Source organism: Myxine glutinosa, chromosome 14 (genome assembly GCF_964187855.1).
Source record: "Myxine glutinosa chromosome 14, kmMyxGlut1.1, whole genome shotgun sequence".
Taxonomy (NCBI): Eukaryota; Metazoa; Chordata; class Myxini; order Myxiniformes; family Myxinidae; genus Myxine; species Myxine glutinosa.
The window spans coordinates 63,488,736-63,515,274 of NC_136274.1; the positions used below are offsets into that span (position 1 = coordinate 63,488,736).

The 26,539-nt window shown below is 45.7% G+C and overlaps 1 protein-coding gene across 1 annotated transcript in view; it reads left to right on the forward strand.

Moving 5' to 3' along the window:
- Positions 1-26,539, forward strand: part of LOC137439855 (RING finger protein 17) — a 257,732-nt gene that overhangs the window by 102,803 nt on the left and 128,390 nt on the right. Inside the window, exons 4-6 of the mRNA XM_068136018.2 lie at positions 3,711-3,780; positions 10,271-10,354; positions 21,299-21,399. Of these exons, the coding sequence (XP_067992119.2) occupies positions 3,711-3,780; positions 10,271-10,354; positions 21,299-21,399 (255 nt within the window). The remainder of the gene's footprint in view (positions 1-3,710; positions 3,781-10,270; positions 10,355-21,298; positions 21,400-26,539) is intronic.

A 26,539-nucleotide genomic window follows, 5' to 3' on the forward strand; every position in this document is an offset into this window, starting at 1 on the left:
CGAAATGCAGCTTGGATTTATGCCAGGAAGAGGAACGACAGACACGCTCTTTATTGTGAGGCAGTTGCAGAAGTACATGGAGAAGAGGAAGAAGTTGTTTCTTGGGTTTGTTGATCTGGACAAAGCATTCGATAGGGTTCCACGCGAAGTATTGACATGGGCATTGAGGAAGATAGGAGTGGAGGAATGGTTGATCAGCGTAGTGATGGCAATGTACAAAAGAGCGCGCACAGCTGTAAGGACGAAGGACGGGAACAGTGGTGAGTTTGAGGTGAAGGTGGGAGTGCATCAGGGGTCTGTACTAGGTCCACTACTATTTGTAGCTTTGATGGAGGTGCTGGCTCAGAACGTAAAGGAGGGTTTACCGTGGGAGTTGTTGTATGCAGATGATCTGGTGTTAATTGCAGAAAGTATGGATGGACTGAAGGAAAAGATGAACAAGTGGAAGGAATGTATGGAGACGAATGGTCTGAACGTGAATATCGGAAAGACGAAGGTGATGGCAAGTGGTAAAGCATATGGTGAGGTGGAAAGAACTGGGAAGTGGCCCTGTGCTGTGTGTAGGAAGGGTGTCGGAGAGAACTCCATTCAGTGTACAATGTGCGCTGAGTGGGTTCATCAAAAATGTTGTGGTCTGAGAGGGTCATTAACCAGTGTGGCAGCTACATTCAAATGTAAGGTGTGCACAGAGGGAGCTGCAGATGGAGGAAATGTTGAGTTGGATCTTGGAGACGGCGTGAAGCTGGAAGGTGTGAAAACATTTTGCTACCTCGGAGACATGCTGAATGGAGATGGTGGATCAGACTCGGCAACGGTTGCTCGAGTGAGATGTGCATGTAAGAAGTTTCGGGAACTGAATGGCGTGCTGATGAGGAGGGGAGTGTCGTTGAAGCTGAAGGGAAAGGTGTATGCTGCATGTGTGAGAAGTGTTATGATTTATGGGAGCGAGACATGGGTAATGAACGTAGAGCAGCAACGAAGGCTGGAAAGGGTGGAAATGCGAATGGTTCGGTGGATGTGCGGAGTATCGTTGAGAGAGAGGAAGACAAATGATGATTTGCGAAAGTTGATGGGAATAGAGCCTGTGATTGATGTGAAGAGGAACAGGTTGAGATGGTTTGTTCATGTGTTGAGGAAGGATGAAAGTGACTGGTTGAGAAGAGTGATGGAAATAAATGTCGAAGGAAGTAGAGGACAGGGAAGACCGAGAAAGACTTGGCTAAAGATGGTGGAAGAAGAAATGCGGGCAAGGGGGTTAACAAGGAGAGATGCAGAAAATAGGGCAAAATCGAGAAGATTGTCATGGGGACCGTAAGGCTAACCCCCGCTCCAGCAGGGAAAATGGCCTTAAAATGCATGTTGTTGTGTTGTTGCGTCCTTGTGACTGTCTGCAGATGGCTGTCCCAGCTGCAGTGTGGATTTTAAATTTATTTTCTCCCTCCAGGTCTTTAAAACAGCTCCGGTTCAACACCATCTCTTATCTTCCCCCATCCAAAACCTTGATCTTTTCTACCCCCGATAAAACACCCCAAATCCACCTCTTTCAATCTTCGACTTCATCCTGAAATTCCTCGTAGTGTTCATTTGCTTTATACCGTGTACCCCCCTTCCCCTCCCCCGCCCCTCTCCCTTACACAGATCTACTGACGTCTCTGTTCTCTGCTGTTGTGCTTGTATGCTTCCCTCTCTCTCCCTGTCTTGTCTCCCGCTCCCTTTATTGTGTTTTATGTTTTCGTGTTTAATGTGTTAGCTCTTACACAAGCCTCAATCTTGTATACAAAAAATATATATATAGGTATACTGGTATATATATATCGGTACCGGAGGGGGGAGGGGGGGTGGGAGGGGAGGGGGGTGGAGGGTGAGGGGGGTGGGAGGGGGGGGGGGAGGGGGGGGGGGGGTGGGAGGGGAGGGAGAGGGTGGAGGGGAGGGAGAGGGAGAGGGGGGAGGGGAGGGGGAGGGGGGAACTGCTAGCTTGGCAAGCGATAGCAGGCTTTTTACTTTTATTTTTACCTCAATGAGGGCTATATATATAGTCTGTGCTTGGAGCCTTCAAGTTCAACATAAAGTTTTTTATGAAAAATAATGCAGATGTATAACAATCCACCAATGCAAGTTCAGAAATGAATGCAGATCCTTTACTTTGCGATACAAACGCAATTCCCGCCATTTCCACTCACGATCGAGGCCTCCACAGTGACTGCGCCTCTTCTTCCTCCTACAACTTCGTCTCACTTCTTTCACTCAAAATGCACGAAATTCTGCCGCATGAAATTATGTAGCGGCCTCGTCGGAGGGGATATAAGGTAGATAACGAAGGCGTTGTAACAGAAGAATCTAAATAAAAGTGGAAGAACATAAGGAAATGGAGCTATTCTGGACCCACAGCCAAACCCGACAAACCATTGCAATACACCCCGAACGTCTCGCGCCGCCACAAACTACACCATGGAATTGCAGCTGGCGCGGTTTTTTTAAACCATTGATATTAAAATAAAACGTAGCCTAAAACCACCGGGATTTTATGCTGATTCCGAATCTGTGTCTAAAACTTTTCTCCCATGTGTAGTTCTTGAGTTATAAGCGGACATCCAGACAGACACACACACACACACACACACATACACATACACATACACATACACATACACATACACACACACACAGACACTCCTCCTTTATATATAGAGATATATATATATATATATATATATATATTTCCTGCGCTTTTTCCTCAAATTAAAGCCTTTTGGACAAGAGCGACTCTTCAGTCGCGATTATTTGTCCAAATATGAATGCCCTTCTTTGCTCGGCATGTTATTTTTAACAAGCCACCATTGCAGTATTAATATGAATTGGGGGTGATAGGTAGATGGACTGCAGGTAGATGTGTTGAGGGCCATGAGTTGACCAACACAAAGCTAGATGATGCTTTTTCTTTTAATCCCCTGAGAAATGACTGCCCATAAAGAAAATCACATCTGGAGGATATATTTTGCTTTTATTGAATTGTTATGCCTTTGCCACCGGAGGCATTATTTTTTTACGGGTTGTCCGTCTGTGATCAATTTTTGTTGCCACGGTAACTTTTCAACCACTGATAGGGTTTTGACCAAACTTGGCTTAACTCTGGACTGTAATTCAAAGTGAACTGATTAAATTTTAGATTGAACAGGTCAACGGTGATGTACCTTCTGAGAATCATTTTGCAGACCATAACTCAAATTGGAAGCATCTGATGTTCTCTCCTACACATCCCCTCTTCTCTTTTTTTTTTCTCATGGGAACTTAATTTTTTCATGGCACCTTAAATTGAGATCAAACACAACAGTTGTTTGACATCTAGCGTGGGCGATTGAGGTACGTCCATTGATGCAAATGCATCAAATTCTTTTTTCTAGTTTGTTTTTTAAATGTATTCTGCAGTGATCTCACACTAGTTAGGACACGTTAAATGGTTTACCAGGTGTGTTTTTGAATTTGATTTTGAGTTCTCATTGATAGATATTTGGTGACGTTGTCTCTCACTCTCTCGCTTCACATCATGAACTGCAGCTTTTCATGCTTCTTTACAAATTGAGTGACTTTTATTTATTGATAAGTAGATACTCTTTTATAAAGCAAAGGGTACCCACCTATTTCTTTTGGTGTGTGTCCTGCAGAATATTCAATGAGAAATAAATTTTGATTTTGTTCTGTTCTGCCCGTAGAGATCAAAACAATATCTCGATCTTGAAAAGTGAAGATGCTTCGGTGCCCGGCTCTCCAAAACGAAAACAGGTGGTTTGCTTTGTAACTTAAATGGGCATTGGAAGCTCTTTACAGTGATTATTTCGTCTATATTGATATAAGAGTGTGTTTATAAACTTTTAATAAAAAATGTGTTGCACAGTGGCTGTTCCCTAGCCAAAAAAAATGTAAATACTTTTATCTTGTCTCATAACCCAAAAGTTGATGGGTTCTTACATTTACAATATAATAAAGGTTTGGTGTGATTCATTTAATAACTAGAGAGAGCAATCGGAGATTGCAGACCCTCGCCAGGACGTGTTTTCAGTGGTTTTTAAGGCTTTTATGTTCAAACAAATATGGTGGACGAACCATGTGACCGATGACGGCATCATTGTTTTTCACCACCAATTTATCCATTGATGATGCTCAAGAAATTTCATCTTGATCGGATGAAGTTTTGTGCTTGTCGAATTATGACGTCATTATGGAGGCACCTATGACATCATCATTAACATATTTTATTCCCCGTGGAGAGTTCTTTACAATGAGCCATGTCTCAATTTTTTTTCTATGCAACGCTTTCGGAGATATAGAGGTGCAAAGCTTTTCGTTTTTTCCAAGATGGCGCCCGTACCACGTGGCATATGACGTCAAAATTATCATTAACAAATTCGACAGGTGGAGGTGCACCAATGGTGAACATTTCCTGTCAATCGGACCAATGGTTGCAGAGAAAATCATATTTATTCTGTGCAGACAAACAAATGGACTCAAATGCAATACGCTCTCCTCTGGCGAGGGTAATTATGGTTTATAATTATGAGTTATCAAACAGAGTGACCACTATATTCGTCATGGGTGTGTGTGTCTGTCTGTCTGTCCGCAGCATAACTACCCATATCATCCGATCTTGATGAAACTTGGGTGGGGGGTTGATATCATGATCTTGTTGTGTCCTGCCTAGAGTGGGCGTATTGCGCCCATTGTGGGCGGAGCAACGCCTGAAAAAGATGTCTTGTTAGGGGGTAATCGAGTTCAAGCTACATCATCTCCGAGGGAGTTGGTGGAATCTGACAGGGGTTTTGGTATTTGGTTAGGCGTTAGGCCAATGTCATGTGTCCAGCCCCACGGAGCTCGTTTTTTTTTTTTTCATTTTTGCCCCAAGGTCAAGGTCACAAAGTCACGAAATTTAGAAAAGTCGATTTTTGATGGTTTTATTACATTGTTAGCTTCCTGATAGGGTGAAATGTCGTACATGATCTTATATTATCACATACATCATGAAATATAAGTTTTCCAACAAATTTCAGAATCTTCGACCTTTGACCTTTGAAGGTCACAAAGGTCAAATTTTCAAAGTTGTCAGAATCGAACCGAATTTTCTGTATTGTGTAGCTAACTAGTCTCATAACAGATAATACCGCTCGCTCGTGAACCATCGTCGTCTCCTGACTTGTTTATATATTTTTTTTGTTGTTGAAATGCTGATCAGTCCCTCGAGTCCGCTTCCGGTCCCTCGAGCGATGGGGCTTGCTTTGATCTCTCCACGGCATCAAAGTTTGAGTGTTTTCCCGTTTGTTTCTTTGTCAAATTTCCGCTGCGTATTTTGTTGTGTATGTGTTGTTGTGTATGTGTTGTTGTGTATGTGTTATTGTGTATGTTGTGTATGTATGTTGTGTATGTATGTTGTGTATGTATGTTGTGTTGTGTATGTTGTGTAACCCTGGTGTTGGGCTAGCGGCTAGGGTGTCAGCTTAGGATCCTAGGATCCTGGGTTCGAATCCCGGTCGATCGCTGAATTAACACCAGGGGGGTTGACTCAGCCTGTCATCCTTCTGAGGTCGACTATTTGAGGACCAGTTCACTGGTAATTCCCTGTTTGTCGTTAAAGGCGGCAAAAAGGGTTGGCGTGAGGAAGGGCATCCGGCCGTAAAACATTGCTTCAAAAAGGGGACCGAAAAACAACAACAACCACGGTTCCCGAAAAAGGCCAACCCCCGCTTGCGGGGAAAAATGGCCTCTAAAGGTGGTTATTTATGTGTTATTGTGTGTTTCTATTTGGTTTTGGTTTTGTAGTTGTTGCAAATTTGTGTGTAATTAGTCGTTTCTTTGTCCGCGCCTCGTGCGGCCTGGTGTCTCGTGCGGCCTCCTCGTCTCGACTTGTGCCCCGCCCCCTATATTCTCGTTTGTTCTTTCACCTCTGCTCCTGCTTTCTCAAATCCACGTTCTCACTTAGAGACTTTTCCCAGATTGTTTTCATGGTTTTGTTTAAATATTTATTTAAATATGTTTAAACCGCAGCGGTGATCCGCCCCCCCCCCCCCCCCCCCCCAGGATTTCCATGTTTTAAACGTTTCCCAGTGTGTACCCTGGATAAGAATAGGTACGCCGTATCCCTGCGTGTCATAGGAGGCGACTAAGAGGGTTGGCGTCAGGAAGGGCATTCGGCCATAAAAAAAACATTGCCTCAAAAAGAGAACCATGACAATTACAACTACATGTGGGCAGGGTACAGCCCGAAGTGGAGATCGGTTTCTGAGGTTTGGGACATGGAATGTAGGGACAATGACAGGGAGATCAGGAGAAGTGGTGGAAGTATTGGTCAGAAGAAGAGTGGACATATGTTGTGTGCAAGAGACGAGATGGAAGGGAAGTGGTGTGAGAATGGTGAAGGGTAGGCAGGGACAGAAATACAAGTTTGTGTGGCAAGGGTGCCTGGAGGGCGTGAATGGTGTTGGTGTCCTGTTTTCTGAGGAGTTTGTAGACAGTGTGGTGAGTGTGACTAGAGTGAGTGATAGGTTGATGATGGTGAAAATGATGATTGGAAAGCTCTTGGTGAACGTCATCTCGGGATATGCTCCGCAGGTTGGTCGGAGCGATGAAGAGAAGGACAAGTTCTGGTGTGCGATAGAGAAGCTGATGGAAAACGTGAAAGATGGGGAAGTTGTTGTGGTCGGAGGAGACCTAAATGGACATGTGGGAAGGAGTATGGATGGTTTTGACGGAGTTCATGGGGGTTACGGATATGGCGTGAGAAATGGAGAAGGTGAAAGGATTTTGGAGTTTGCTGATGGAGCTGATTTGTTGATTTGTAATACTCAGTTCCAGAAAGAGGATAATAAGCCTATTACATACACGTCAGGTGGGTCGACGACAACCGTTGACTACCTGATGGTGCGTAGGCGAGATAGGGGGCACCTCCGAGACACAAAGGTGATCCCGGGGGAGGAGGCTGTTTCACAGCAACACTTGGTTGTCTGCGACGTAAGGGTGAAAGGTGCGAGGAGAGCTCGGCGGGTGAAGTACCAACCGAGAATGAAGGTGTGGAGGTTGAAAGAGGTGACAGTAAGGGAGGCATTAAAAGAGAGGCTGAGTAGGGTCGAGGATGATGTGGTTGAGCTTGAAAGTGGTTGGATGTCAATGAAAGCTAGTCTGTTGGGAGCCGTTGGTGAGGTATGTGGATGGACAAAAGGACCACCGAGGCACTCGGAAACATGGTGGTGGGATGATGAAGTTGGAAAGAGGATTGACGAGAAGAGGAAGAAGTTCAAGGAGTGGCAGAAGGCGAAGGGTACGGGAGCAGAAACAGCAGAGCATGAAAGTTATAAGGCAGCCAGGAAGGCTGCAAAGAAAGAGGTAGCAAAGGCGCAGGAGGCATGTAGGAAAATGTTCGGAGAACGCTTGGATTCGGAAGAGGGTCAGAGAGCGGTATTCAGGATTGCAAAGCAGATAGCGAAAGAGAGGTGTGATGTGATGGGGGTGAGCTGCTTGAAGGATGAAGTGGGACAAATCGTTGTCGACCCAGATGGAATTAAAGGAAGATGGAAAATATATATGGAAATGCTGTTGAATACAGAGAATGAATGGGATGGCAACATAGAGAGTAACCCAGTTTTAGGACCGGCAGAGAAGATAACTGAGAAGGAAGTTGAGGAAGCGATAAAAGCAATTAAGGGTAGAAAAGCGGGAGGGCCGACGGGAGTTGTGGGAGATATGTTGAAGGCAGCAGGAAGTTGGGGTGTGAAGAGAATGACAGAGATCTGTAATCTGGTGGTGAAAGAAGGCCGCATTCCAGTGGATTGGGAACTGAGTACCCTCGTCCCTCTATACAAGGGGAAAGGTGACCCTCTGGAGTGTGGCTCGTACCGAGCGATAAAGTTATTGGAGCATGGAATGAAGGTATTGGAAAGGGTGTTGGAGAGGAGGATAAGGAAGAAAGTGAAGATCGACGAAATGCAGTTTGGATTTATGCCAGGAAGAGGAACGACAGACGTGCTTTTCATTGTGAGGCAGTTGCAGGAGAAGTACATGGAGAAGAGGAAGAAGTTGTTTCTTAGGTTTGTTGATCTGGAGAAAGCATTCGATCGGGTTCCACGCAAAGTATTGACATGGGCATTGAGGAAGTTAGGAGTGGAGGAATGGTTGATCAGAGTACTGATGGCAATGTACAAAAGAGCGGGCACAGCTGTAAGGACGAAGGACGGGAACAGTGGTGAGTTTGAGGTGAAGGTGGGAGTGCATCAGGGGTCGGTACTAAGTCCACTACTATTTGTAGCTGTGATGGAGGTGCTGGCTCAGAACGTAAAGGAGGGTTTACCGTGGGAGTTGTTGTATGCAGATGATCTGGTGTTGATTGCGGAAAGTATGGATGGACTGAAGGAAAAGATGGACACGTGGAAGGAATGTATGGAGACAAAAGGTCTGAACGTGAATATCGGAAAGACGAAGGTGATGGCAAGTGGTAAAGCATATGGTGAGGTGGAAAGAACTGGGAAGTGGCCCTGTGCTGTGTGTAGGAAGGGTGTCGGAGAGAACTCCATTCAGTGTACAATGTGCGCTGAGTGGGTTCATCAAAAATGTAGTGGTCTGAGAGGGTCATTAACCAGTGTGGCAGCTACATTCAAATGTAAGGTGTGCACAGAGGGAGCTGCAGATGGAGGAAATGTTGAGTTGGATCTTGGAGACGGCGTGAAGCTGGAAGGTGTGAAAACATTTTGCTACCTCGGAGACATGCTGAATGGAGAAGGTGGATCAGACTCGGCAACGGTTGCTCGAGTGAGATGTGCATGGAAGAAGTTTCGGGAATTGAGTGGCGTGCTGATGATGAGGGGAGTGTCGTCGAAGCTGAAGGGAAAGGTGTATGCTGCATGTGTGAGAAGTGTTATGATTTATGGGAGCGAGACATGGGTAATGAACGTAGAGCAGCAACAAAGGTTGGAAAGGGTGGAAATGCGAATGGTTCGACGGATGTGCGGAGTATCGTTGAGAGAGAGGAAGACAAATGATGAATGGCGAAAGATGATGGGAATAGAGCCTGTGATTGATGCTGTGAAGAGGAACAGGTTGAGATGGTTTGGTCATGTGTTGAGGAAGGATGAAAGTGACTGGTTGAGAAGAGTGATGGAAATGAATGTAGAAGGAAGTAGAAGACGGGGAAGACCGAGAAAGACTTGGCTAAAGATGGTGGAAGAAGAAATGCGGGCAAGGGGGTTAACAAGGAGAGATGCAGAAAATAGGGCAAAATGGAGAAGATTGTCATGGGGACCGCAAGGCTAACCCCCGCTCTAGCAGGGAAAATGGCCTTTAAAATGCATGTTGTTGTTGTTGTTGTTGTTGAAATGCTGATCTGTGAGATTTTTAAAAAACAAATATTGAAGACAAAATTAGTGATGGAAACGCTTTTCGAGGGAATTGTGGAGCCTAGGACCATTTTGAGTTTTGTGCGAGCGATTCAGACAAAGATGGTGTGAGTGAAGATGGGGTTGTTTGTAATGCAGATGAAAATGTTGGTCGCATGTTCCTGACAGTTGGTCGGTTTTGTTTTTCCGTTCAATTAACGGCTTATCAGGGATTTCGTATAAATGATTGATCAATTAATATTACTCCAGAAGAAATATGGCACGGACATGACAGCATGGACACCGCCGACCAAATCGGCGACTAATGCTTTATCCCACCATAGGACGCTGATCCTGTGTCCTGTATGTTACAGGATCGTCGCCATTACATACTTATACTGTAATATAATATTTTCAATCCCTGAAAATTCCCCATTTTTGCATCTTGTATTTGCCATAGATACTGGATAAAAATTATATTTTGCATATAACATATAGGAAAACCTAAAATCGCCAAATTTAGCACAAGTTTTTGTATATCAATGATAAACCACATTTGAAAAAGGAAAAGAAAAATAAGGTAGGTCCTTGGCAGAAATTAAACCAGTGATAGTAGGCTGTGAACTTTGACCGCGTTGAGCGACCTCTAAAAATATAAGCATTGTATCCAAATTTTACATAAATCGTTTGTACCACCAACCTAACCATTTTGAGGGGTGAGGACATACAATTTACAAAATATTTAATTTACATCCTTAAGTGTCACCCTAATGTACAGTACCGAACAGTTTCCCACCGTAAATGGAAATAAATGTGGAAAATGCATTCTAACTGGCCTTTCGTTGTTGAGCTTTGATTGGTGATTTCAAAACAAAAGCATGCTGGTTTGTTGTTTGATGGTGTTCCCATATTGCTGTTAGGACAAGAAAGTCACCATTGAATTGCTGAATGAAACCCTTGAACATCAAAAAATTGGAAGTGAAAAGCTTGCATCTCAATATCAGGTACTGTATGTACTCTGTGATGAAATATAAAACTTGCTTCAATAGTTATGGTGTCAGGGATTATCTGGTGTAGTTGCATTAATAGTCTGCTGTCTTCGAGTCAGTATCATGGTGTCATGTTCACCTTTGGAAGAAATCACCAAATTTCGCACAGATGACCTTTGATAAGTATTAATCAAATCCTGATGTAGGACACACATTTTGGGATTCGTTAACACCCCCTCATTAGCATAAATCCAAAATGGCCACCGTAGATATAGGCAAAAACCCAATGTTCATATCTCAACTAATAATAGGCCGATTCCAATGATTTTGAAATACATGATGATAGTTTTGGGTATGCCCGATCAATTGTAGAGGTTTTCATCATCTTCCAAGGCCCAAGTCACAAGATAAAGGTCAAGGTCTTCTTCTTCTTTTTTTTTCTTTTTTCTTTTTTTTGTATACTGAATCGAGGCTCGTGAAAGAGCTGACATTTACTTCACAAACAAATCAACCAGACAAACAAAATATATAAAAAGAGGGAGCGGAAGACAAGATGGGGAGAGAAGGGGAAGCACACAAACACTTGAGAGCACACAACATTTGAGAGCAGGGAGATGTGTGGGAGGGAGAGGGCTTGGGGGGAGGAGGCATGGGAAGGGGGGGGGGGGGGGTGGGAGAAGTATAAAACACAACGACACCAAGGACTTCCAGGACAGAAGTTGGTATTTCAAAAAAGTGGAATTGGGGTGAAATTAGCGGGGGTAGAAAAGTTCAAGGTTTTGGATGGGGGAAGATAAGAGATGGTGGTGAACAGCTGTTTTAAAGACCTGGAGGGTGGAGTGGGATTGAAGAGAGTGAGGGAGTTTGTTCCAGAGGCGGGAGAAAAGAGGAATGAAGGAGTGAAGGTGAGCAGAGAGTCTTGATTTTGGCAGTTTAACCATAAGAGGGTTGCAGGCAGATCTTCTGCGACCTGTAGGAATATTTGCGGGACAGAGCCCAGAGAGAGCTGGGGGGCAAGGCCAGAGAGGAGTCGGTAGAAGACGGAAAGACCACCAACCTGCCTGCGGTGAGTGAGTGAGAGGCCCTTGGAGTTAGCTTCATCGTGGGAGATTCCAATGATTCTGAATGCTTTGGTTTCAACAGCGTGAAGACGAGCGAGGTGTGAGGCAGGAGCACCAGCCCAGAGGGGAGAGCAGTATTCCATTGAGCTGTGGATGAAAGCCTTGTATGTGGTGAGGAGCTCAGGTGTGCCAAGGAAAGACATCGCACGACGGAGGATGCCCAGTCGGCGACTGGCTTTGGAGGCCAGATTTGAAATGTGGTTTTCCCAGGAAAGATCATGGCAGATAGTGAGACCCAAAAGCTTGAGTGACAGAACTTCCTGGAGAGGATTATTCAGAAAGTGGATGGGAGGGTTGTCCAGTCGGTCTTTTCGGAGAGACATCGTAAGTGTGAGATTTGTCAGGATTGAAAGACATGTTCCACTTGTTTGCCCAGTCTGTGATTTTGTCCAGGTCTGCAGAGATTGAGGAGGCTGCAGACTGCCGATCTGAGGGATGAAGAATGGAGCGACAGAGAGTAGAGTCATCAGCAAAGAGATAGAGAGGATTTTCAAGAGAGTCAGAGAGATCATTGATGAAGACCAGTAAAAGCACAGGGCCCAGAACACTGCCTTGGGGAACTCCAGCCTGAACAGGAAGAGGAGATGAGAGAAACCCATTCAGGGCCACATGTTGACTACGACTAGAGAGGAAGTCCGCCAGCCATGCGTGGAGATTTCCATGGATACCAAAAGAGGAGAGTTTGGTGAGCAGAGCGGGGTGCCAGACCGTATCGAAGGCACGTGATATGGCAAGGGAGACAGCTCTAATTTCCTGTTTGGCATTGAGGACCTCCATCCATTGTTGAGAAAGCAGAAGCAGCATGTCCAGAGTCGAGTGACCAGGTCTGAAACCAAATTGATGATCAGAGATCAAGCCATTGGAGAAGAGGAAAGATTTCATATCTGAAGCAATGATGGATTCCATGACTTTGCTGATAATTGGGAGAAGGCTGATTGGTCTGTCGTTGCTGGGATCTGTTTTTGCACCTTTTTTGTGCAAAGCGGTGATGTTGGCAGATTTCCAAGCAGATGGCAGATGACCTTGAGCAAAAGAGAGGGTGAAGAGAACAGAGAGAGGGAGTGAAAGAGCGGAAGAACAGGATTTTAGGACCCGTGGGCTGATGCCGTGAGGTCCAGTTGCAGAATCAGAGTCGAGGGTTGACGGAAACTTTTCCACCTTGTCAGGAGGGAAGGACACAGACTCCAGGAGCAGCTGGGTACGGTGGGTACAGAGAGGGATGGGTTTTGGACACAAGATTTAGAGGCAAACACAGAGTTGAGGCATTCAGCTTTTTCACGTGCGGAGTCAGCCGTGTGGCCATTTGAGGTGAGGGAGGGGATGGAGGGGGAACAAACACCAGAAACAGATTTGACCAGACGCCACCAGGATTTGGAAGAGGGAGACAGATAAGAGAGTTCTGTCCTGAGAACGGGGAGATATTGTTCCCTGGCTCCCCTGAGGGTGGACACACACTTGTTTCGGACTTTGTGAAAGGAAATGAGATTTACTTCCGTTGGATTTGCTTTCCAGGAGACGAAAGCAAGTTGTTTCTGGGCAATAGCCTCACCACAAGAATCCGTGTACCATGGACGGGAGGAAGGGTATGACAACTGAAGACGAGATGGGATAAATCTGTGCATGAGAGAGAGCTATTTACTTTGGAAGAATTCCCAGGATGAGTTGATGTCAGAGGCGGTAGAGATGGGAGACCAGTCCAGAAGATTGATGGCTGCTTGAAGACCGTGCCAGTTGGCCTGAGTGAAATGCCAGACTCGTCGACGCTGAGGAGGCTCTCTGAGAATGGTCAGAGAGATGTCCACTTTAACAAGCACATGATCAGATGAGCCGATTGGACCAGAAGAAGAGCAGCAGACATTTTCAGGGAAGTTAGTCATAACGAAGTCCAGAAGAGAAGATGCTCCGTTGACTGCGATACGGGTCGGGAAATTGACAGATTGTGTCAGCCCGAGTGAGTCATAGAAGTCCTTTGCTGAAGAGCCATGGCTGGTGAGAGGTACCCACACCCAGCCAACTGGCATGGTGACAATTGAAATCACCACATACGAGGAAGAGAGAGTTGGGTTGGGTAGATAGAAGTTGGTCCATATTATCAGACAGCGAGATGTAGATGGAGTCATCACTGTTTGGTGGACGGTACAACACACATATGAACAAAAGGTGGGAGCGAAGGGGAAGCCGTAGCCAAAGGTATTCCTGGGGGTGGGGTGGAGAGAGGGCAGTGCAGGGCGAGTGAGGAAGAGTTTTTTAAATAAAGATAGCAACCCCCCCTCCAGGACGAGGCTCAGGTCTATCATACCGGAGGAGGGAGTAACTTGGGAGAGATACCAAGGAATCGGAGACATCATGAAGGAGGAAAGTTTCTGCTAAGCAGATCACGTCTGGTTTGTCAGAAGCAACCTGTATGGAGAGATCAGTCAAGTTTGAGCGAAGGCCCCGGATGTTTGAGGTCCATACTGTTAAAGAAGAGGAAGGGGGAGCATCGGATACAGAACAGGGGGGGGGGGAGCGGTAGGGTAAGATGTGGAAGAGGAGGAAGAGGTAGGGAGAGCTGTTGAAGGTGTGTCAGAGATTTCAGAATAGCTTGGAGAAAGGGAAGAATGGGGTGGACAAAAGGTTTGATGGTGATTGGGTGAGGTGCAGTGAGGTGTTATTTGAGGAGGGGGAAGAGTGAGGCAGAAGGTTGAGGGAGATGAAGGTGAAAGTTGGAAGGGGGAAGAAGCCGGGAGGACGCTTTTGAGGAGGAGGAGGTGTGAGAGGGGAGTCTAGGAGGGGAGGAGTGAGGGAGAGTCTCGGAGGGGAGGGGTGTGGGGGGAGTTTAGGAGGGAAGGGGCAAGGGGGGAGATCTGAAAGGGATGGGTGATGGGGAAGATATGGAGGGGAGGGGCAAGGGGGAAGATTTGAAAGGGATGGGTGATGGGGAATATTTGGAGGGGAGGGGCAAGGGGGTGGATTTGGAGGGGAGGGGTGATGGGGAAGTTTTGAAGGGGAGGAGTGATGGGGAAGTTTTTGAGGGAAGGGGTGATGTGGAAGTTTTGGAGGGAAGGGGTGATGGGGAAGATTTGGAGGGGAGGGGTGAGATTGGATTTTGAAAAATGTACGATTAATGGGAAAGGATGAGTTTATTGCAAATGCAAAATGCATTTATTGCAAATGCATTTATTGCAAAATGAGTTTCTTGAAACCTTTGAGTCAAAAATAAGTTTGAGGATGCTGAACGATGGGTGGAGTTCTGGAGAGTTTAGGGAATGTATGAAAGAGGCACTGTAACTGTAAGAGATGGAATTTTTTTTGGAATGAATAGATTTGGTGAGCAAGTCGAAAGCATCCTTTTATAGAAGAAGAAGAAAAAGGTGTTATAGTATGTGACAGAATACAGTTCTTCAGGGGACAGTTGAAACATTTTTTAACGACGTGAACACGTGATCACGAACAACGTGGTCGAAGAACGAACGAACAAATAAGAACGAACAACGGATAAGAACAGAGAAGGGTTTTTTTTTGTTTTTTTTTGAGTTGAGATGAAAACAGAGACAGAGACCGAACGTGAAACGTGAAAAATAGAGACCGAAAGTAATTGCGAGCGCAATCGAAGAACCGCTGAGACAGAAACAAAGCCTCAAGCCAAGGTCAGACACGGTAGCCTACTAGTACTACACTAGGCCTCAGAATACGCGACACGAACTAACCGACGATTCTGTACACAGGTGGGAAAAACGAACACCAAGAATACTATTGAAGACACACCAATAGTTACACACACCGAAAGAAAGATACAGTCTCGACAAAAACACAATTGTGAAAAGTTACTTCACTTCGAAAGCGTGCGCGCATGGACAGCTTTGAAGAGACGTGACCTCCCCTTTGTTTTTGGTTTTCTGCTGTTCTTCTGCTCCAATCGGTTCATCTGATCATTTGCTTGCTAAAGTGGACATCTCTTTGGCTGTTCTCAGAGAGCCTCCTCTGCACCGAGTCTGGCATTTCACTTAGGCCGACTGGCATGGTCTTCAAGCACCCATCAAACATCTGGACTGGTCTCCCATCACTACTGCCTCTGACATTCTCGACAATCTGACATTCTGAATCTTCCCGGGATTTCTTCTAAAGCAATTTGCTCTTTCTCATGCACAGATTTATCCAATCTCGTCTTCAGTTGTCATACCCTTCTTCCCGTCCATAGTCCGCTGAATCCTGTGGTGAGGCAGTTGCCCTGAAACAACTTGCCTTTGCCTCATGGAAGGCAAATCCAACTGAAGGTAATCTCAGTTCCTTCCACAAAACATGGAACAAGTGTGGCCCTTCAGTGAAACATAACTTCAACCCAGAAGTTGATGGTAGTAGAAGTCCGTGGCCTCATCCATTGCACAGCTCTTGATCTACAATGCTGTCAAGAAAACACCCGCCCAACCAATTACCAATATCCGGCATAAGGCTGACAGGGAAATGCCTCTTGCAATATATATATATATATATATATATATATAGCACTCAAAGTATATCGTGCAACAGAACACAGAGGAAGCCCTGAACTGATTACATGAACTTGGAGTGTGTCTATCATTTGCCCGAGTGAGAGATATCTCCAAGGAGATGGCGTATTCCGTTATCGAGATGTTTGAGGCGGATGGTGTGAATGATCGTTTTAAGTCCATTTCTCCCCGCTGGAGCGGGGGTTAGCCTTGCGGGCCCCATAACAATCATGGTTCCCTGTTTTGAGGCAGTTTTTTTTTTTTGTTTTTTTTTTAAATGGCCGGATGCCCTTCCTGGCGCCAACCCTTGGTCACGCTCTTACGATGCGCAGGGATACGGTGTACCTATTCTAAACCGGGGTACACACCGGGATGGTGTATTGAATGTAATATCCTCTTGGTCCATGCAACCACGAAGAGTTCGATACCAGAGTTGTGTTGCTTGTGGCCAATGTAGTGTTTCACATGGCTACAAGCACATACTGATTATTGCAACCGACACTGACATTGTTGCCTTGGGGATCCCTTATTCACTGCGATTGGTGCAGATAAATTGTGGGTGTTGTTTCGAATGGGCAAGAATTTCAGATATATTTCCGTCCACGACATCTACAACACAATAATCTCCCGCCAACGCACACACTCTCCCCGCCTTCCATGCCCTTACAGGTCCGACAACACATCCTTCTTTTCCGGCACGGGGAAGAAATGAGGGCATGGAAAGTGGAGCACAAGGCCAGAGCTCACAACCACATTATACCACTTGATGAGAAAGGCCTCTCACACTGTCATTATGTCATTGTCATTGAGAGTTTTGTCTCACTATACTCTGTGTCCTACCCTCTGATGGAAGTCAACCAAGCAAGCCAGCTGATGTATGCTCGGTCATCTCGCACGTTTGAGTACCTGCCACCAACCAGGCAGCCCTGATAGAGCACGTCAAGTGAGCAACCTATCAAGCTGGATACATGTGGGGGGAATCTCGTGGCCAAACAAGTCTTGCTTGAGCCCAAGCTCGTGGGGGTGGGTTGAGTCTGAGTCTGGTTGGGTGCCTTTCTGGACTCCCCTCCCTCGAGCAGCGGAAGTCCTAGAAGAGGTGGTCAGTTGCTGATGCACTGCAATCTGTACAGGAAGGTGCTCCTGCTACAAGAAGGGCCTTGTGTACACAACCAGATGCGAATGTGGAGGAAGCTGTTGTGGTTGCCCTGGTTCTCCTCTATGTGGTCGACCTTTATCTCATGACCTTGGATGATGATTATGATTATAACCTCTCCAATCGATTTGGCATACCCAAAACTATCATAATGCATATCAAACTCATCGGAATCAGCCTATTATTAGCTGAGATGTGACCATATTGGGTTTTAGCCTATAATTGACGGTGGCCATTTTGGATCTATGCTAATTAGGGGGTGTTAACGAGTTCCAAAATCTGTGTCCTATGTCAGGATTTTGATTAGGACCTATGCCAAATAGTCACCTGTGCCAAATTTGGTGATTTATTTGAAAGGTGAACATTTGAAACCCTAAGATAGCTGGCTATAATAGCTTCAATATGCAAGATGTATTGTATACTGTCAGAAATAAGGTAGTTGGATCTTGTGAGTACTTTTAGTGCAATCCAAGGAAATTGAGAGGATATTTAGTAGTCTGTTTAATTACTGTTATTCGATGCAGGGAAGTGGGTAGGGGTGGTCACATTAAGTTGGAGGTGGCCAACCCAACTTGGTATAATGTTGCCATGCACACCCCAAATATAACCAGCAGGTTTCAACACATTTCATCCCACAAACAAACAGACACGTGTTAAAACGCATTCACCACTCCCCCACCCTCCCCCACTCGTTTTTGATACTATAACACAGAGAATTGGCATATTTTGGAATGATTTGTAAAATAAAACTTCTCGGAATTTGATTTCTTACCCCCCTCTTTCCCCCAGCCACCAAAGGTTGACATGGGTTATGTGTTCTTTGTCTTGTTTGTCTGTCTGTGAGCACGATATCTCAAAGGGCTGTGGATGCATTTGGATGCAACTAGGTGGATACCGACAAATTGATTAGATTTTGATGAAGATCCAGATACCAAAATAATAAAATAATTTATTATTTTCCATTGAGAGAGATAGAGGGCCAAAAATGATATATAACATGATATTTCAAAAAGTTGTGGATGAGTTGTGACAACTTGGTGGACGAGTTGTGACAAAACCTGGTGGACGCGTTGTGACAAAACTTGGTGGACGAGTTGTGACAAAACTTGGTGGACGAGTTGTGACAAAACTTGGTGGACGAGTTATGACAAAACTTTGTGGATGAGTTGAGTAGGTGACTAGAACAAGCCGATTAGGTTTTGGTTCAGGTCCAGATCCAGATCCGGCCTATCAGTGGGATACAAAACATAAACTGCACACCCTGGTGTAGGTATGCGCTCTACCGAGTGCCATTCTAGTATTTTTTGTGATAACATCCAGTTTTCAAATTGTTCTGTCCAGCAGTGCAGGAGTGCATTCACAGGTATGATCATTTCCCCCACTTGTAATAATTCCCTCGCTTCTTATGATAATTCCCCACTTTAACTAAAAGTAAATATCTGAGCTGGAGGGGGCGGTCCCAACTTGGTGGAATGTTTCCATGTACACCCAGAGTGCAACCACCACTTTTCAACGTATTTCGTCCAGCAGTTTGGGTGTGCATAAAATACAGACCATGTATGTAAATTGGCCTTTCAGCTCATTGTATCCCACGGTTTGGGAATGCATGCAAGTCGAACACAAAATGTATGACTAAATCTCGGGATTACCTTCATAAAAATGCACGTGCCATAAATACTCTTATTTACATTGAGGATGCCTTCCTGGAAAACATGACATTGGGCGAAAAACGCAAATCAAATCAAACTTTCCCATTGACTTGATAAAAATTTAGGCCAAGTTAATGGGGGTCATCTTTTGGTCATAATTTGCAGAAGAATATAGAACGAGTACTAAAAAATATGTTAAGATAAGTCATGAAATGGTGATTTGGATTTTTCTTTTTCAGTGCCAAACTCACAGGCACGGTCTGTTGACTTTTACTTTGATCCAAGCACTTACTAATTGCCCTATATTGTCACGCAACTGCGATTAACATCAGAGTTGCGGAGGCCGATTACGAGGCTTTAAACTCCCGAGGCAAAAACTCAATAGCGGATTCCAAATCAAAGCGCGCAGGATGGAGGGGAACGACGAGAGCCCCGAAGCCTTAGCTATTAAAATCAAACGCCCAGGAAAACTGCGTTCAGATATATGTACAAAAATAATACAAGGATTTATTAATGAAAAGCAGAGACAGTGAAAAAGCACACGCCGGTAATAGAATGTGCTAATCGGGATGTCCCCACACACACCAGATACAGACGAGGGAATTATGAATTAAAGAAAAGAACACGTCACGTCGTGTACAGTGTACGCAGAGCTCGGCCTTATCTTGTCTTTGTCGTCTTGGTGGCTGCCGTCCAACACCGCTCCTTCCGGCCCGATCGCACACCATGAGGTCCCTCGCTCCAAGTCCCACAAGGCCTCGCTCCAAGCGCCATGAGTCCCACACAGGCTCGCGGCTCCACACGAGGTCGACTCGGACCAACGTCCTGACGCGTCTCAAACCCAACTGCTCAAAACGGACTCGGGCTCTGCACTCGATCTGCTTGGGCTCTCTGCGCTCAACTCGAACTTGGTTCAGCGCACCTCCGGACTGCACTCGTATCAACTCTCACTCCGGACTCCACTAAGATACTAACGATTCTCCTCAGACTCCACCAACTCCGGGCTAATCCGATCTGCACTCAACTCGACTGTTCAGCGCACCTCCAAACTCCACTCAACTGCAGAACTCTTCTCAACTCTACTTGACTGCCGTCTCATCTCAACTGCCGAAAATGGCGTCCTGCCCTCGGTAATATCTCCGGCCGATGACGTCACATTGGCGCACTGTTCTGCCAATCAGAGCCTCCCACAACTCGCCGGCTCGTCCAGGGGCACGCCCACTGCACCACGGCCGCTCCCGTCCCCGACTCCATGGTCACCGCACGTGCTATGCGAGGTGGGCAGGCCTTTCGGAGGTGTAAATGGTGGCGGCCAATTGTGGCAGTGTTCCAGCCCGATTTCTTCCTAAGTCATGTCAGGGGGAAGGGCGTCATTTAGTGTTGTACTAAAGGTCCGAACTAATGTTTATGTGGTTTGCAGTGCCATAATGGACAAAGTTTTGACTACTAGGTGAGACTCACAGGGGCGTTATCTTTAATCCCTAACTACTTAACACTCGAATCTCCTGGTAGATCCACAATCGTACATCTTATCCCGACAAACGCCTAAACATGAAGAACTTATTACAGGTAGATTCCCTATCGTGACAGTCGAATACCTACCTATACAGATCTACCTGGCTCTACATTTTGCTTTACCCCCAGACATAACAATATTATCCATCACCTTATATTTGCCTTTTGTTATCCTCGCAGCACTCAATGGGGTTCACGTTTTTGGCGTGTTCTCTTAATTTTTGTCTTTTAAAAATTTATTTATTTAATTCTTTTATCAGCGTTAGCACGTATTGGGCAAGTGCCTTGCCAATGTCCACAGATCACACTCCAGCGTGAGACTGCTTAAGCACATCCATTTCGTTACTTCTAAATGAATGGTTTACCTCACCTTCGATGCAGAGACAACAGTATCACTTTCTGGTTGTTTTACACTCCTGTTTGCAGGGTCTTACTCATTTTAGCAGGTGAAAACTTTCAATAAATGCACACGATGCAACTGGATTTTAACCCACATGGTGCTGATGTTGACATTGATGCTGGGGTAGGCAGTGGAGTGGTCGGCGTTGTCGCTATGAACGCTGCCAGAAGAAGTTAACTCGTGTTGTTTTCTTTAAATTTTTATATTTTCAAAACAATGTTGTGATTAATCGATGCATTTTGAATCGAATTATGTTCCCTACTTTGTCGGCGACGTTTACCGAAACAATGTAAATAGAGGACTTGCTGTGGTGGATTGCTGGTGAATAATTGTGGTGTACAGATGAAAGCAAGATGGCGAAACAACACGTAGAAATATTGTGCTTGGTTTTTTTTTTATTGGGCGCTCATTGGAAGATGATAAATTTATTGGATTGCGTGGGTTGTTTGTGACAGAATATACATGGTGCTGTGTTGGTTTAACTTTCTCTTGATTGACCATATTGTTTTTTTCATTTCTTTTCTTTATACTGGTGTGTGTGTGTACATGTTGTGGAATTTTATGTTTTTGTTTTTGTTTTTACATTACTGGTCAAAATGACATGCCATGACCTGTTTCTAATGGTAAGTTGTTTTAAACATAATGGAAACAGAATCTGGGAAAACAAAAAGCTGATCTGGAGAGGAGTCTTGTACAAGCGAGAGAGGACATAATGCAGTGCATGAAGATGCTCGATTCTGCACTACAGGCCAGGTGAGATTGCAAAAAGTAGTTAAAGGGGAACCCAAACGCTCAGAACACCTCAATGCTCATCTATCCTTTGATGCCATACAAAATAGATGCGACATTTTGTGATTTATAAAGTAAAGTTTATGAACGGCCACAAACAGGAAAGACTGGGGTGAGGGAAGTAGGAATTCAGGGACACACTGGAGAGGATGATGGGAATTGTTTAGCTGAAGGTGATGCTGTGCGGGGGACTTTAACAGTTGTGTCGGGTTAAGAATTGCTAGGAAGTAGCAGGAGAGCATGTTACCATCCAGCACAAGCCTGTGGTGTTTGTGGTAAGGATGAAGAAAAGGAGGGATGTTAAGAGCAGGGGTTGGAAGGTTATTCAGTGGGGGAAGTGTAAGGGCAACGTGACATTCTCTTTATATTGTAAGGAGAGGAAGAAGGCTGGGTATGAGCAATTTAGCGAAGAAGCGGAAGGTTTGGGGGAGGAGTTGTATAAATAAGTAAGGAGAGGCATTTAGGGGAATTGCAGAAGTTTTGTGTGGAAGGACGACAGAAAAGGGTGCATCGTCGAGGGGAACAAACCCAGTATGGTGGATGGAGGAAGTGGCAAAGGAGGTTTGGAAGAGGACAGAGAAGATCAAGGATAGAGGAAGGCAACCGGATGCATGGTTGCTGCACCTGTATGGGCAAAAGAAAGAAAAATAAAAAAGGTAGCAAGGAGAGCTGTGGATAAGGGGAGGAATGATAAGGAAGGAGGTGCACAACAAGTTGGAAGAGGATGATGAGAAAAGATGATTTATAAATCTGCTCTGGACAGGGATGAAGATAGCCAGGTCATGAACAGGGGGAGAGGGGTTAGCGATGATTAAGGATGGTGGCAGGAGGCTTGTGACAGAGGGCGGCAGTATTGAAGGGAGCAAAGAATGTTTCAAAGAGCTCTTTAACCGGGAGGAAGCAGTGGCGAGCTTAAGCTACCGTGTTGTGTGGAGTGGAAAGTGGAGTTGGAAACTAGGAAGACAGCATTGAAGAGGCTGAAGAAGGGAAGAGTGCCAGGCATTGATGTGCACACAGAGATGATAATTGCAGAGCGAGCAGTCTGAAACAGTTGGACGAAGAGGCTGTTCAATGTTTGTTTGAGGGCTCAATTCCAGAGGATTGGAGGACAGGGTTAATTGTGCCAATATGAAAGAGGAAGATTGACGTTCCAGATCCGGGGAAAGTACAGGGGCATTACGCTCCTTATTCATGTCTTGAAGGTGCTGGAGAGGATTCTGGTTAGAGGATAAGGAAGAGGGTGGGGATGGACAATGGAGAAGAGCTGCAGAGGTTTAGAATATGTCGGGGGATGATGTATGGGATGTTCATGTGAGACAGCTGGTGAAGAAGAGGTTGAAGGTGCAAGGTACATATTGTTACGGTTTCTCGCGACCCTCCTGCCCTTACCAAGGGGAGATTAAGCCCCTTGTTCTTTTTGGGTCGGCACAACCGAGAGACTTGAATCGCCCCTCCCGAGCAGACGCAGGGTAGGGTTCCGGGACAATTCTCGCACGTACCTAAGTACCTACGCCGCCGCGGAAGCGGGGATCAAGCCTCGCACGAACCACGCGTAATTTGAGTACGTCCGAGCGGATGGCGTATCACGTGGTCCGTGCAGTTATCTGGTATTGGAACCCGATTTGAGCGATAATTCGTACCACGCTTAGTCAATAGATGGAAGGGACGAGACAGTCGAATAGAAGAAAGAACACAGGTTTAATAATTATTATTTGCACAAGGATTGGTAGAAGCAGAAAGGACACAGGCAGAACTTAAACATTCATAGCTTATATCCAGACACGGGCCCGATCACACTCGCAGGGGGAAATGAAGGAAGGATGGTGTTCACGCGCTGAACGCGCCGGCTTGGTCGTCCAGGAACAGCTTCGCTCGGCGTGGCCCTCCCCGGTCACAGCACGTCCCTCGATGAAGGCAAGCAGGTGGCGGGAGGGATCCTTGCAGCGCGTCTCTCGAACAAAGGCAGAGCAAGCAGGCGGGAAAATATACGCGTCTCTCGCACGGCTCGATGATTCCTCACAGCGCTATTAATCAGCGGCGCGCTTTCACTCATGTAACTCAATGGAGAGGATCCGCCTCAAGCTCAACTGAGCAATTACCGTGTTCAAACGCCTCTTCCCTCAAAACCCGTTTGGCTTCTTTCAGCGCACCTCTCCTCAGAACTTGTTCACTTGTCCAAACGCCTCTCCCATAACTTGTTCACTTCTCAAGCGCCTCTCCCATAACTTGTTCAACACTCACAAGCGCCTCTCCCCATAACTGGGGTGGGGGCTTTTTTGCAAAGGGTTTTATTGCCACGCCCTTAGCCCCCATCGAATGTTCTAACCACGCCTTTTGACGCAGTGCTAAGCCACTCCCTTCAAGCCCTGATTGGCGGCTCGCGCTTACCGTCAGCTTCTCCTCCGCCTTCCTTCGGTCTTGCCTCGACTTGTTAGGCCTGCCTCGTGTTAATTTGCGCCAAAAGCCACAGTAGCGAGGCGGCATAAGCAATGGAAGGACCTAACTCTCATTATTGTACTCAACGCAAAACTAACACAGGAAAAGGACTATGCTCACATTTACTAAGACATAACTGAACTATCGTGAGGCTACGTGTTGTAGTGTGACTAAACTATGAGGGGGAAATTAACCTTTATTGCAAAAACTCAAAACCGCAACAATATGTTGTGCCTTCCATACTGTCTGGCACCCCTCCCTGCTCACCAAACTCTCTTCTTATGGTATACATGGAAACCTCCTTGCATGGCTTGTGGACTTCCTCTCCTGCTGTAGTCAATGTGTGCCTCTGAATGGAATTCTCTCTTCTCTTCCTGTCCAGGCTGGAGTTTCTCAAGGCAGTGTGCTGGGCCCTGTGCTTTTTCTAGTTTTCATTAATGATCTCTCCAACTCTGGAAAATCCTTTCTATATTTTTCTGATGACTCTACTCTCTGCCACTACATATCTTATCACTCAGATTGGCACGCAGCAGCCTCTTCACTCTCTGCAGACCTGGATAAAATCACAAACTGGTCAAACACGTGGAACATGTCTTTCAATCATGACAAATCTCACACGCTGTCTCTCCGAAAAGATCATCTGGAAAAACCTCCCATCTACTTTCTCAACAATCCTCTCCAGTCCATCCTCCAGATCCACAATCCTCAGTGACAAAAGTTCTGTCACTCAAACTTTTGGTCTCACTATCTGCCATGATCTTTCCTGGGAAAACCACATTTCCAAGCTGGCCTCCAAAGCCAGTCGCCAGCTGGGCATTCTCCATCGTGCAAAGTCCTTTATGGGCACACCTGAGCTCCTTACCACATACAAAGCTTTCATCCGCAGCTCAATGGAATACTGCTCTCCCCTCTGGGCTGGTACTCCTGCCTCACACCTAGCTCGGCTTCACGCTGTAGAAATCAAAGCTTTCAGAATCATTTGTATGTGCCGCCATGAAGCCGATTCTGAGGGCCTTTCACTCGCCCACCGCAGGCTCCCACTCCCTTTATTATACAGGGTGTTTCAAAAAGATGGACCCGATTTGAAATCGCTATATCTCTGCAACCACGAACCGCCCATAAATGAACCTCTTACCACTTGAAAGGGCGGGGCATAGAGTTTCAAATGACCACTGCTAGATGGCTCTCCCAGCGCACCAACAGCCTCTAGCCTCAGTCGTTCGCAAGATGGCGACCCCGCAACACAAGGCGTTTTGCGTTCTGCATTTCAGCAAGACTGAATCCGTAATTGCGGTGCAGTGTGCGTTTCAACGGCGTTATGGCATTGATCCGCCAATGCCAAAGAGCATTCGTCGTTGGTTCTGACAATTTGAGGAAACAGCCTGTTTATGTAAGGGGAAGAGCCCAGGGCGACCACGCACTTCAGATGAAAACGTGAGAAGAATTCAAGAGTTTTCTGCGTAGCCCGCACAAGTCCACTCATCGTGCCAGCTGAGAACTTGCGATCCCTCATACGACTGTCTGGCGTGTGTTAAGGCGACGTTTAATCCTGAGGCCATACCGGTTGCAACTGCTGCAGGCTCTTCGTACAGGTGACAAAGGAAAGCGTGTAGAATTTAGTGATGCGATGTTTCAGAACATGGAATACGACAGCTTCTTACCGCGTTTGATTTTTAGTGATGAAGCAACGTTTCATCTAAGCGGTAAAGTTAACCGTCACAATGTGCGCATATGAGGACTAGAGAATCCACACGAAACTGTCGAGCATGAGCGTGATTCCCCGAAAGTGAACGTGTTTTGTGCCGTTTCTCAAATAAAGGTTTATGGCCCTTCTTTTTCGAAGGAAAAACAGTTACGGGGCAAACCTATCTCGAAATGCTGCAGAACTGGCTCTTTCCACAACTTAATGAAGATTCCGATGACCTCATTTTTCAGCAAGACGGAGCACCGCCACTTTGGCACCTGCAGGTTCGACGTTTTCTAAATGACACACTGCCTCAACGTTGGATAGGTCGCACGGGACCCCAAGACTTTGCACTACACTCTTGGCCCCCAAGATCCCCAGACATTACACCCTGCGACTTTTTCTTGTGGGGATACGTCAAAGACCGTGTTTTTGTGCCACCATTAGCAACTAATCTGGATGACCTCAAAAACAGAATCACGGCAGTGGTGACTTCAGTGAAAGAAGACACTGAGAGACGTTTGGGACGAATTCAACTATCGTCTCGATGTTGTCCTTGCAGCAGGTGGAGGGCACATAGAGCATTTATAAAATGGTTAGTAAAACTTGATAACTCATTAAACCGTTTGTAACTTTTTGTGTAATTGTAACATGTTGCCATCGTGAAATATACTGCTTTGAAATTGGGTCCATCTTTTTGAAACACCCTGTATATGTTCTATGTGTTATCTCTTACAGGAGCCTCGACTTAGTATACAAAAAAGAAAAATAATAATAAAAAGTTGCAATCGCATTGGGATTTGTGGATCTGGAGGATGCCTTCGACAATGTCGTGAGAGAAATGGTGATGGCAACAGAGTTAGATGCATGGGAGTGCCGGAAGTAGAAGTTGGGTTGGTGGAAGTGATATACAAGGGAGGATGATGTCGGAGGGATTATGTTGGAGGATGGTCTATGCGGACATTTATTTTATATGGTCTATGC